This window comes from Dermochelys coriacea, chromosome 12, assembly GCF_009764565.3.
Source record: "Dermochelys coriacea isolate rDerCor1 chromosome 12, rDerCor1.pri.v4, whole genome shotgun sequence".
In the NCBI taxonomy this organism is placed as follows: domain Eukaryota; kingdom Metazoa; phylum Chordata; order Testudines; family Dermochelyidae; genus Dermochelys; species Dermochelys coriacea.
The window spans coordinates 30,605,255-30,619,309 of NC_050079.1; the positions used below are offsets into that span (position 1 = coordinate 30,605,255).

The 14,055-nt window shown below is 40.8% G+C and overlaps 1 protein-coding gene across 2 annotated transcripts in view; it reads right to left on the reverse strand.

The window, feature by feature from the left end:
- Positions 1-11,705: 11,705 nt before the first annotated feature.
- Positions 11,706-14,055, reverse strand: part of ADAMTS18 (ADAM metallopeptidase with thrombospondin type 1 motif 18) — a 100,168-nt gene continuing 97,818 nt past the window's right edge. The window contains exon 20 of one of the 2 annotated variants that reach the window (XM_038368937.2): positions 11,706-14,038. In XM_038368937.2, the coding sequence (XP_038224865.1) occupies positions 13,923-14,038 (116 nt within the window). In that variant the 3' untranslated portion in view covers positions 11,706-13,922. The remainder of the gene's footprint in view (positions 14,039-14,055) is intronic. The other variant, XM_043495029.1, reaches the window with a different exon arrangement.

A 14,055-nucleotide genomic window follows, 5' to 3' on the forward strand; every position in this document is an offset into this window, starting at 1 on the left:
CCTGCTCCGCCTCTTCCCCATGGCCCCTGCCCCTACTCTATCCCAGCCCTGCCCCCACTCCTCTGAGGACTGCAGCAGGGCTGTGCCTGCACTCACCGGTGGCGGAAAGTGCAGCGACCTGGCCCGAGCTGCGCTGCCAGTGAGTGCTCGGGAGCGGTTCCTCCTGCTCTCCAAGCCAGTCTCCACCCCATGGAGGCCTGCCCTTCCCCCCGTGAAGGCCTGTCTCCCCCCCCGTGGGGGGGGCTGCATTGGGCCCCAGAATAGCTGGGGACGGCCCTGCCAGCATCACCTCTGTCTTGCTTAGGTTCATCTTCAACCAACTTTTCTTCATCCATGAGCTGATCTCATCAAAGCCATCTCAGTGGTAGTGGTATGGCCATAAGTATAGGTCACACTGTATATCACCTGCATATATCATCTGCATTCACATCATCTGACCAGTTCATCTATTGGTTGCATGTAGATGTTGAAAGGGACCGAGGGATAGATTCTTGTGGGACTCCACAAGTGAGGGGTCTAGTAGTGGAGTTACAGTTTACCATCACTATTCCTTGGGTAGATCCCTTCAGGAAGCCCTCAAATTATTGTAGTTCATCACCCTGGACCTTCAGCCCAGCTGTAAGGCGAGACAGCAGTATCTTATGGTTGACAGTGATGAATGTTGCAGAGAGATCCAGGAGGATGAGAATGGATCTCTGGCCTATATCCATTGGCAGGAGGAGGTCAACCATCAGTGGTATTATAGCACTCTCAGTTCCAGGTCCTGGGGTAAACCCAGATTATGCCGGGTCTAAAACGTAATCTTCAGTTAGATGAGTTTGTAGTTGGCTTTTAGCTAGTTTCTCTGAACTTGCTCAGAAATGGAAGATTGACACTCGGGGAGTAGTTGGCTAGAACTGATGTATCCATTGCAAGAAGTCTCACTACATGATTTACAGGAACCTAAATTCCCTCTAAGCTGTGGGTTCATGCAGCAGCCTATTAAGTGCCACGCATGTGCTCAGGCTGTGGCAGGGAGAGATGTCTCTCCCCCAGACCCAAGCCAGCCCTGGCCCGGACCTGCCACGGACAGAGAAGAGGCAGCTCTCCCCACTCCAGTCCAGGTGCTGCTACATGGAAAGAGAGCTGTAGGGAGTCCTCTCTCCTTGCCATAGCCCCGGGGCAGCCTGCACCCCAAACCACTCATCCCCAGCCCCACCCCAAAGCCCGCACCCCCAGCTGGAGTCCTCAGCCCCTTCACCTCAACCCTCTGCCCCAGTCCTGAGCCCCTCATCCCCGGTCCCAGTCCTGAGCCCCTCCACCCCAACCCTCTGCCGCAGCCCTGAGCCCCTTCCCACACTCCAAACCCCTCAGCCCCACCCCCACCACATGAATTTTGTTATGTGCACCAATATGAAGGTGATGTTTCACAGATCACCTCCATATTGGTGCATATAACAAAATTCATTCTGCACATGGGTGGAAAAATTAGAGGGAATACTAACAGGAACTATTACAATTTTCACACACATTTGAGGTTTATGTTTGCAAAAATGTTGACATGCAAATGTAAACATGAAAATATCCAGATGTTAACATAGTATATATGCAAATTCACAGGGGCTATTTTGAAGGCCAGAGCAGGACCTCTTTGAAATGTTGGCTATAAAATCTACTGTGGGAGTTAGATGCTGGGATAGGCACCTTAGATACAAAATTACTTTCAGGAACTAGTATAGATGTGTCTCTTTATCTTAGTTTTTTCTAATAAACCCTCAGTGAGGCTAAAAGTCTAGAAACGGTTTGCCTGTTAGTAATAAACTGCTGAAAAACAATCTGAGTTAGTCATAAAGAAATTCAAAATCCTGTCTCTAAACATTAAAGAATTCAAGATAATTTCTGCTGTGTTTGTACAGAAAATCACTGAAAATCATCACTAGGTATATTATTTTGTTTATAGAGCAGTTCCAGCTTTTGAACAAAAAACATTCTATTTATTAAATAGTCCTCACCAGAGTCATTTCTAAACGTGTCCACTGGGTGGCCGTCTAGGAACGCACATACTTTTCTGCTGGCAAAATATATTAGGGTTTAACTTTGTGTCATATTCTGATCATACACTAGAGTGCAGTCTCTCAACAAAAGCATCATATAGAGCAGGGTCAGCCACCTTTTAGAAGTGGTGTGCCAAGTCTTCATTTATTCACTCTAATTTAAGGTTTTGCATGCCAGTAATACATTTTAATATTTTTAGAAAGTCTCTTTCTCTAAGTCTATAATATATAACTAAACTATTGTTGTATGTAAAGTAAATAAGGTTTTTAAAATGTTTAAGAAGGTTCATTTAAAATTAAATTAAAATGCAGAGCCCCCCGGACCGGTGGTCAGGACCCGGGCAATGTGAGTGCCACTGAAAATCAGCTCCCGTGCCGCCTTTGGCACACATGCCATAGGCTGCCTACCCCTGATATAGAGGTACAGATAATGCCAGCTACAATGGCTGTATCTTGCTGAGAATTAGTAATAGATCCAAATCAATACTTTAAATCAAATTCCTTTGAATGAATGTCTTACATGTTACCAAGACAGGGAAAAATTGTAAAAGGGAGAATTAAAAGGAATAGACATGTTGATTACATAGGATAGGAATCTCCCACCTCCCATGTTGCAAAGACTGGTGTTTGGGGACCTGGCTGTGATTTCCCTGTCTTAGTTTCCAGGATTCTATGACATATTAAAGTGAAAACTGTGGGCAAGGCAGAAACTACATGTATATTGAGTGCATGTTGACTCTTATAATATCCAGCGACAGTAAGTTAACAAGTAGCTTTCAAAGACTGCAACTTGTGGGCTTGCACGTAGGGATGGGTCCTGGAAAAATCAAAACTCACCCAGCCCATTTACCTGACACCCAGGTGAAATAGGACCTACTGTGAAGATAGAGGAGTTTGGTCATTACTAAGTACGAATATTTTTGGCTGGGCCTTTCTTGAGTACTAAACATTGGTCATAATTTTTTAATTTTTGCTCCCCCCACTGTAGATCAGAGTGTCTGCCTTCAGCTACCCTAGTCCTTTAAGGCATGGCCCTGTATTGAGGATGCGGGTCTCAAGGAGAGAGAGCAGGAGCCACAATCCATCACTGGTGCACAGTCTTGACTATTGTCCTATCTCCTCCTACCACTGGGAATGTATGAAGGGAGAAGTCCCTGTGAGTCCCTAGGATCAGAGACTGTAATTGCCCATGGTTCTTGCCCAGATCAGGAAATGGGAATTGGGAGAATCATCTCCCAACTCTTGAACATTTTTCCTCCCTCCATTCTTCCCAGCTGAAGGGACAGTCACTACAGGGATCCATATGTGTAAACAAAAGTGCCAAAGTACTGCAAGAAAGCTGTTCTGGTGATTATTCCAGAAGCAAGGAAGTCGCAAATATCCTGGAGGAAATCTAACTTGACAGTGTCCAGGACTTGATTCTGACATTAAACACGTCGGTTTGAATTGGTATACTTCATTGGCTTCAGTGATGTCATCCATGATTTACAGAGATGTAATTGAGATGAGAATCAGACCCCAGAGACTCAAGAGAATTCAGATAAACTTTGGATAAACATCCATGCTTTTGAGACCTTTTCTGAATGGAGGCCTTAGCTCATCAAGGAAAGACCATGAGGTGTCGCAATGACTTCAATCCAGTGACACAGGAGCATAAAGGGGAAACATGGTCACATGCAAATGCAACCCTGTACAGCCTCCCTGCATCTTTTTTGCAGGCACAGGACAATTACAAGAGCTTCATGTCCTGCACTATCTCCACGTGCACTGGGCCAGGGGTGTGCACTGTCTTGCCTCTTCCCCATGAAGTGCTGGCTGGCACAGCTGAACCATCCTGGGGTTGGTAGTTGATAGGCAGTAGTAATCTGCTACTGGTGTAGAGCAAAAGAGAAGAAAGGAAAGGTTCTTTCTAGAGCTGGTCACAAATTTTCTGCCAAAGTTTTTGAGTTTTTTTTTAAAGGAAAATGCAGCTTCTGCAGAATTGAAATTTCCCAGTGGAAATTACGAGTTAGCTGAAACATTTCCCATATTCCCTCTAAACAAAATATTCCATTTTGGAGGGGGTTGACCCAGATCAAAGCCTTTCAGTTTGTCAAGCTGAATCTAAAGTTTTCATTTTGTGTCATTTTAACCTTCACCTGAACTGCGATGATGCCTCAGGAGTTGTAATTTCGGTGTCTCATGCCTTTACTCTCCCCTGTGGACTGGGCTCCCTACCTGGACAGCCTCTTCCGTGAAGAACCATGGTCTCTGCTCTGTTTGAACCAATGAGATGTATCTGACCGTGGTGCAGCATGAAAGAAGTAGTTCAGGAAATTCTGATTTTCAACCAGCTCTAGTTCATTTCCTGGCATGATGCAGCCATCTGCACCCCTCTCTTAAACATACACATAAATGCATGATCTAGGCCTTTGGTTGCCATGAGTACTAATTTGCCTATTGCAAGTGTAAGTGGAGTAGTAGCAAGTTACAGGGGTTTGGGGTTTTTTCGTCTTTCCACCATACATATATGAAAAGCCAGCATTCTTGGCTCAAAACCTGCAGGATTACTATGAAAAGTTAAAACATGATGCTGGAGCCAATCAGCCCTTACAAGCTACACCTGAGGGGAATTTTTGCTTAGGAAATTCATTAAAATGTTCTTTTTTTCTCTTGATTAGATGTGACTGTTATGATTTAAACAGGGAGTAGCATCTTGTTCATGGATTCCAATATAAATGGTAGTGGGGGCCTTACTGTTCCAAAGCCATGACTTTAAATCAGCATAGTTCCTCTGTCAAAGTGGATTATTGCAAAACACTGCACTACAGAACCCACCCCCTCCAACAGTTTCAAGGGCGTCATGGAGGGAGGGAATGCACTGAGAAAGAGATGGAACTAAGAGAGAGAGATACAAAATTCTGCGCCAAACAGTCACGAAGATTTAAGGATTGGACGACACATGGATTATTAACAAAACTCTTTGGAACCAAATACGTTTTAAACCACTAGATGCAAAAAGAAACTGCCTCCAATTTGTGTCTCTTCCGTCTATTTAGAGCCTTACAATGACACAAAGAACAAAGATGTCCTGAAAACGGAAGTGCAGACTCGCCTTTCAGAGAAGCCTTTTGGTGTTTGAAGGGAGCTGGCTGGGCTCCAACAGGCAATGGGTGCAGAAAATTAATGAGAAAATTAGGAAAGGGGATGTACAAAAGTCAGCCCCAAGAATAACAGTTTTCCCTAACTGCTCTGATTTTAACCCTAGCAAAGTGCAGTTGTGTCATCTAGAAAGCTGTCATCTACTTCACTTAATATACTTAATATACTTCTGCATATTTAATATTATTGGCCAGATCTTCAGCTAATGTCGGTATAGCATTTATACCAGCTGAGGATCTGTCAGTATCCCTACCAGTAAAACATTAGACAGTATTTGAACATTTGACAATTAATTTTAAAAAATATCTAAGCAGATCCTCTTCTGCTTACAGGTGATGTCAGCTGTTGGAAAAGTTGCAACTGCTGATGCTGAGACAGTCCTATTAATTGGACTTTGGTGTATCTTAGTTCCATCTATTCTCCATGTGTGGCATATAACAGTTTTGTTTCCTGAAGGATGTCATACTTTGGTCTAATTCTGGTTGTTGGGTTTGATGTAGAGTAGGCTGGGGGGTCTTGGTGGCCTGTGATATACAGGAGGTCAGACTACTGCTCTGGAGGTCCTATCCGCAGAGAATTATACTGTTAAAATTGTTGCTTTGAAAGTTCAGTCTCTTTAATGAGTTCAATTATTTGAGGAGGTGAGAATAATCTATGGTAAATGTCTTGTGATTCCATTGTTTTAGAAAAAGAACAATAGGTCATTAACACTGTGACTAACCCAAGCAGGCTTGTTCCCTTGCATTTAGCAGGATGAAATATATTGGTTTTTTAAATGAAAATTGGTCTTTTTTAATCAAAATTAATTTCTTTGGACACTTTTTATGGCTTTTCTGACAGAAATAAAGTGAACTTTTTCACTTGTGGAAAGCCAAAACAACCAAAACAATTTTTGTTTTTGAAAATTAAAAAAAAAGAAGAGAAAAGATTTCAACCTGCCCTAGTAGATGTCCAATATGGATAAGCAAATTGTAGTTCTTAATGGATGATGTTGCTGTAGTTTTTCTTAATGGACTGAGTCATGTCCTTAGATCTGCATCCAGAGGGGACGGTCGATTTCTCTCCCCCTTCCACATAGGAGAACTTTGTGCTTACATATCATTGTCCCCCATCTCTGTGGCCCCTGCAGAGAACTCCTGACATGTCTCCTACAATGGTAAAGAGCAGGGAGTGGGCAAACCACTGCTGGAGACTGGCTGAATCACATTGTTGTCTATGAAAATTAGTCAAAAAATCCTGGGGCCCTTCTGCAATCCTAGGCTCCCATGTGACTTGGACAAGCCCCTGGTAGCATGATTGCAATAGAGCTCCTGTGGTCCACAGCTAATATGGAGGCATCCCTGTGCAGTGCGTCCCTGATTTGGGGTGGGCCCTGAGGCCTTTCCTGTTAGACAGGATGTCATGGGGAGATCTCAGGGAGGGAATCTTCATAGAATCTTCCTGCTACCACCCTCGCTCCTGCTTGCTTTTCCATGGAAAGCAATGATCTGAGCTAGTATTTCTTTTATAAAAATCCCCATAAACCTTTTCCAAAGAAGCTATTGTGTCAGCTCTCATATATCATTATGAGAGGATTAATGAACATTGTCACACCAAAACAAAATTAAATTCATCCTCAGCCACCTGAAGTCATTTAAATGATGCTAAGAGACCATTTTAAATCCTGACAAGCACAGAAATTCCATGTTAAGGCTGAAATATTGGGTGACAGTGGCTTGACTTAATTCTGGAGGATCAGTCCAAATGTTGAGGCTTATCAAAATGTCTTTGCCTCTGTGGGCAAAATTCAGGCATTAAAACCGAGTCACTTTGTGGTTGAATATTTTATATATGTTCAGCTATAACAGGGGTTCTCAAACTGGAGGTTGGAAACCCTCCGGGGGTTGTGAGGCTATTACATGGGGGGTCATGAGCTGTCAGCCTCCATGCCAAACCCCGCTTTGCATCCAGCAATTATAATGGTGTTAAATATATTAAAAAAGTGTTTTTAATTTATAAGGGGGGGTCACACTCATAGGCTTGCTATTTGAAAGGGGTCACCAGTACAAAAGTTTGAGAACCACTGAGCTATAAAAATATGTAATGTATCATTTCATTGCATGAAATATTACATAGCTACTATAGGAAAGATGGGCCTTATTTTTCATGGCGTATAATGGGAAGGATGGTCTTGATGTTAACGCTCTGGACTGGGGGTCAGGAGATCTGGGATCCAAACCCAGCCCTGCCATGTACTTCCTGTGTGACTTTGAGCAAGTCACTCATGCTCTCTGTGCCTCAGTTCTGTATCTGTAAAATGGAAATTTGACTACTTCCTTTGCATATCTTGTCTATTTAGAATGTAAGCTGTTTGAGACAGACACTGTTCTAGCACAGTGGGAAAGTAGCCTGGGTGGGGGATTCCAGGAGCCACTATAAATTAATATAAATTAAAAATATATAACTTTGTGCTTACATATCCACTATAAAATATAAATTAATAATGACAACGAACTGAATTTCATGTCATTCACAATCTGAAATATTCTTCCATGAGGGTCCAGGAGACTGTTTCCTGTACAATTATTTCTTTATCTGTCTATTGCAACCCATACAGTCTTTTTTTCATCTCTTTCCGATAGGTAGCAGATAGAGGTACTGAGTGACACTTTTACAGTTGTGTTCTTTTTCCCATAGGCATCATTTGCCCAAACCACTAGCCTCATTTGTGGTTGTTCAAATCACTTCAATGAGGTTGTCTAGTTCTTTTATGGGACGTGGTTTTCTGAACCATGTCTCACCATTTTACTTACATTATTTGGCATGAACCATTAGAAACTATTGAAGTATTTTTCCCTGGTGCTTGAATTTGAGACCCGTAGCTGACGTCTGGTATATAACCCTTCTTTCTGAAGGAAATACCTTTACTTTTCCAGATAATGCAAAGCCTATGTAATGGCCACAAAACATTTTAGTTCTCTGTTCCTGCTCTCAGCATATACCAACAGTGTATCACACCGTGCAGATTACAATACCTATACACAAAAGGAAAACTTAAAGACTGAATTGCTATCTGAATTCTGAATGTTCTTGACACTGTGGTTTTAATTCAGATGCTAACTTAATTTACATGTAGTCTTGGGTTTTTATTTTTTAAAGAGATTTAAAATGAAAGTACACTATGGTCTGGAGGGACAAAAAATGTATTTTCACTAATTAGAGTTCACTGCATAACGATAAGTGGTGGAAGAAAGTAGCCACAAGGGAGTTCTGGATGGCCGTTACTAACGAGTGAAATTGTCTAAAACTGTTTAGTCTACCATCCCATGTTGCCACTTTTATTTATACTATGTTAGTCTTTCAGTTGCATTATTTAAATCAAATTTTTAGCTATTTAGTTGATTAATTTAGCCTTCTGCTTTAGTTTCACTTTTATGGGCTGATGAGCTAAAGTGGCTTGAGGTTAAACAAAAGCATGTCCAAACATTAAAAGGGCCTGCTGATCCGACTCTGCAGAAATTCAGCAGACAGATGAAGCAAGACAAAAGTACGGATCTGCTCTATATTCTGCCAGTCAATGGCTATGCTGACGGGAGTCAAGTAATGTTTGTAACCCCAAGTTTTAAAATTTCTGAAAGAAGTGAAAGGCATGACATCTCAGCATTGACTAATATTCTTCAGCAGTTTTGAAGAACAGATTGAAAATCTCTGTGAAAAGTGGCATACATTGTGCAGGAAATGGAAAGGAAAATTCAGACTGATTTGGCTCTTGTTCACATGAGATTGGTTAGTGAAGCATTCATGGCATTCTTTCTGGCAGTTATAACTTCTTATTTTTAAATGTCTTTTGACAGAACTGAGGCATCCTGTCATACCAAGAGCTCTTTGCAGTACGTTTACTGTCAGGATAACTCCCTGAATGCTCTAAGTTTATTAATTTCCACTACTGATAGTCATTATCTCTATTTATGACTCAGTACCTAACTTGCACTCATCTCTAACTCCCTTTTTGTTTTGACTCATTCCCTTGCTTATCCTACTTTGTTTCTCCATCTCTCCTCAGTTATCCTCTCAGACCTTGGCAGTGATGTGCATTGCTTTCTAAAGTTAAAGACAAAGCTATGTTACTCAATGGGTCATGCGCTGTGTTCTTTCAAATCCCCACTTAAAATTCACCTGTGTGGTGAGGCCCATAAAATGCTCAATGATGGCCAGGCAGCTGGTATACTATGACCAAGGCTTTATTACACAATCATAATTATCTCACTTAGTTTGTGCTCCTCCTGTCTGCTTGCTGCATCCACTCCTTATTTCTCATCATGTAACTGATTGTAATGCTTTGGGTCAGGGACTGTCTTTTCATTGTATGTGTGTACAGTGGGGCCCCAGTCACTGATTATGCGGCACCTATGGGCTATTAAAATAGAAATAATAAAGACGGTAATTTATTGTGTTGATGCTTCTGAACGGGATTCACTTTAAAAAGGAAACCAGCAATTTGGCTCATGTTGCTATAAAACCACATTCAGCAAAATGCTCAACTGCCTCCAGCAACAGTTCATGACTTCCAAGCACCTCAGGTAGTTGCGTTTGATTAAAACAATCAAACCATTGATTAACTATCTGTTCAGTTTCAGCAGTGTGATGAAATCTGACTATGGAAAATGCAGGTGTTCTTTTTTCAAAAGCCGCCATTCTGCTTTGTAAAGTGAGCCTTGGAGCAACTAACTCATTGAAAATTGCCAAGATTTGCAAAGCAAATATCAGCATGAGGATTCAGCAGTTCTGTATATTGATATATATAAATTTGGGGTTTATCCAGCAGCATAACTATACACATTTATGCAATATTGTCTTTTTTCCAATGTTTGGATCCATATTTTATTTCTGTGCATGTAAACTGAGTGCACGCAGGTGCTACTTCTATCCCAACAACTGGAAAATCCTACTGAAAAATGTTAAGAAGCTCTACAGGCAAGTCAAGTAAGGTAATGGGAGATTTTTCTTGATAGCAAATGCAGTTTCTCACCCAGTGCAACTGCTAACTGGATAGTCCAAGGAGAACAAGTGAACCAAACATGACCTCCTGAAAACAGGAGGTTTTTTTGTGATTGTCCTGCCATCATGCTAATAAAACCATAAGCTGTATCAGTTCAGGCCCTTTTAATGTCTGGAATCTAAACTCCATTCATTGAACAGTAGTAATTCAAACAAGCTTCACCTTTTACCATACATAGTCAAATTGGCAGAAACATTGTGCTGAATCTGTTGAGTAAACTATGGTACATTTCAGATAGATCTACCAGAAAGGTGAACACCATACATCCTTCCAATTTCAAGTGGAATCTAATATCTAGCCTAATTCATGAAAGTTATGCATCAGTCCTGCTGCATTGAATTCCATCTATCCTGTCCTAGTTGAAACTCTCTTAATTTTATCTCAAAATCTCAGTGTAATCCATAGTCACTACGCAGTGGACAAAGTGGAGAGAGTGCAGCAGAGGACAACAAAAATGATTAGGGGGATGGGGCACATGACTTATGAGGAGAGGCTGAGGAAACTAGGCTTATTTAGTCTGCAGAAGAGAAGAATGAGGGGGGGATTTGATAGCAGCCTTCAACTACCTGAAGGGAGATTCCAAAGAGGATGGAGCTGGCTGTTCTCAGTGGTGGCAGATGACAGAACAAGGAGCAATGGTCTCAAGTTGCAGTGCAGGAGGTCTAGGCTAGATATTAGGAAACACTATTTCAATAGGAGGGTGGTAAAGCACTGAAAATGGTGACCTACGGAGATGTTGGAATCTCCATCCTTAGAGGTTTGTAAGGCCCGGCTTGACAAAGCCCTGGCTGGGATGATTTAGTTGGGGTTGCTCCTGATCTGAGCAGGGGGTTGGACTAGATAATCTCCTGAGATCTCTTCCATCCCTAATCTTCTATGATATTGGCAGCCGACTGCTAGATTCTTGCTTGTCCTGGAGATAAGTAAAGGATAAAAAAATCCAGCCATTCCCCCATGACTTTCTTGTATGGTACTTAGAGTGTATGTCTGTCTTAATATTTCTGTAACATAATTTGAAGCCCTTTCTCTCTTTATGGGACTATTCTTATATGTAAATTTATGTACATGCTAATTAGTTGAAGGATCAGGCCCTCAGAATTAATGGGGATGCTTTATCTGGCATCATGGGAGGGGGGAGGGACTGTTTCTAGCCCTCATGTTGGCAAAGGAAAGCTTGAAAATATGACTCAAATGTTACTGATACAGTAATGTCCACCTGACTTTGCAGAGCCTGAAACAATACCTCTGAGGAGGCGTAAACTGTGACCCGTTCATCATAATGGGTTGTTAACACACAAACCCACTGCTGTGGGAATCCCTCACAAACATCATCCTGTCTCAGGACACTTGGGGACAAGGGCCCTTTCTGCAGCCATCCCATCAGGCTCTGCTAGACTGGCGTTGGGAGGGAGTCTCTCCCAAACCCACCCACACAGTCTTGGATAAGAGGGGCTGGAGACAGGGAGCAATGCTGTGTGGAATGGGAAGGGCCCAGCCAGCAGTGTTCGTTCCCCCTACATCCACCCAGTAGACAGTTCTTGTAAGGGCGGTCCTTGCTTCTACCACAGCAGGCTTTGGTAAATCCACAGCATGAGGGAAGTCAACAGCACAGGGGTGGGATTATGGTACTAGGGAGGGGCCACGGGGCTTGTCAGACTAGTATACTGTATTTGTCTTAATCTAGAACAGTCTGGGATTATTTGCATTAATATAGATTAAACACATACACCATTTACATATCTCGGCATCTATTTATAGCTTCCATATTTTATTCAAGAATTTTACAATTCCAAATATAGTGAAACAGTTAGAGAGTACTTTATTATAAAACTTATAAAATAATTAAATATTACACGTATATTTTTGCTTTTTTTTACACCATAATCAATACTTTCTGACACTATCATTTTCTCTTCTGAATTGTTGTCACTTACTTAAGGAAGTAAGTGATGAAATATAAAGGAAAAGCTATGCATTAATAAATTAATTATTTTACATCAAATAATAAAAGGACACAATTATAAAAACAAAACTAACAAAAAAAACCCTTGCAGTTTTCCAAGAAAAAAAGTTATAATTATACAAAGTCGAATATCAAGACAGAGCCTAGTTGATTGAGATATGTTTCCAATCAACATTTCTTAAAGTATCAGAGAATACATGTTTTTCATTTAAATTGTTGCAAAAGGAACTGCTAATTTTAACTGACCACTGTCTGGCATTAGTGCTGAGATGGCTAATCCTAGTTTGAAATGATACTTTAAAAAGTAGGAAAATTGAGCTACATTCATCAAAAGAAGTTGTGGGATTGGGTGGAATTAGATAAATATGTCCCTTATAGCCACTCCCCAGAAAATTACAGTAGGACACAGCCCTGTTTCAGTTACAATGGTTTTGGCAAACAGATTGTGTGTTTTTTCCAATGCAGAAACATTTTAAATGGTACCTTTTGATATATGATATCTATTGACTGCTGGATACTGAATGACTACAAATATCATTGCAAGTGCTATAAAATGTTTAAGGAGCCTGACCTAAAAAAGTGTATTTTGAGGATTATGAAAATGTCTAAAATATAATTGAATTTGATTTTTCTGATTATCTTATTATTTTTTCCAACTGATGATATTTCATGTATGTGAATTAACAGACTATCCTATTCCTGCTATTTCTCTTTTGCTCACTGATGAACCAAAATTTGAAGAGAAAGTTGAGATTAAAAATAAGTTATTCTTCAGCAGATTGGCATTTAAACAATTTATTTTCTGAAAAACATATTTTGAAGTTTTATTATTTTAAAAAATCAAGTTTAAACCTTAAAATAACTTACCTAACGTGCTTAGAATGTTGAAAACGATATAACCATTGAGCTCAATAAATCTTTGAGTTCCTTGAGTTAGTCAAAATGTGAAATTCTATTTTACTTGTATTACACAGCAATACTAAAAGTCCCACATATTCTACTGGCTGAATATTTCTAGGAATACATTTCAAGTTGCTAGTTAACCACCTCTGAGTTTCTACACTAAGCAGAAAGTGTAATTTTTCAAAACAATAAAAGCATTATCATGATGCCAAACTTGCTTTTCCAGCAGCAAGTCTAATACAGAAGCACCATTTATCTTCGTAGTGCACTATTTACTTATTGTGGTCACAACACCTGTGATATGTGTGACACTGCATGCTCCCAGCAACAGCCATATGGACCTCTCTCTCGTGAGAAAGGTAGTAAACCTCCTCCTTACTTTGAATGGACATTATCATAACAAATATTGAAAAGAAGCAATGGTGATAGACTGAGATATATTATACTGCCACACTGTAACCTCCGGCACAGAATTCTCAATCTCTTTTGCTCACATTCTGATAAATTATCCAGATGAGCATTGCTTACCTTATTTTCTTCCTTATCACGTATGACAGTGCAAAATGACAGATTTAAAGAGTGATGGGAAGAAGTGCCCCTTGCTTGAGAGTGTTCAAGTGATCCATAGTACTTTAGGGAGGTCAGCAAAAAAACCCAGTACTGGATCACCATTTATCTAATAATTACTGTACCTCAGATAGTCCCCTAGAAAGGTACTCCACGATACGTCTTTCTTCCATCAGTGGCTTATGTGGCACCAGGTCCTGCCTTAAAGTCAATTGAATTTCAATGTAAACCAAAAGGGAGAATCCTGACATTGCAGGGTTGCAATAAAATATTGCAATCAGTTCTTCCTTGTGCATGATTTACAGCACTGCTTGCCATAAAATTTGTGATTGCAGACACCATGCTGGGGGACCAGATGACACCAAGGAAAGAAATCCAGACAAGAGGGATCATCTGAAAGAGGGAAATCC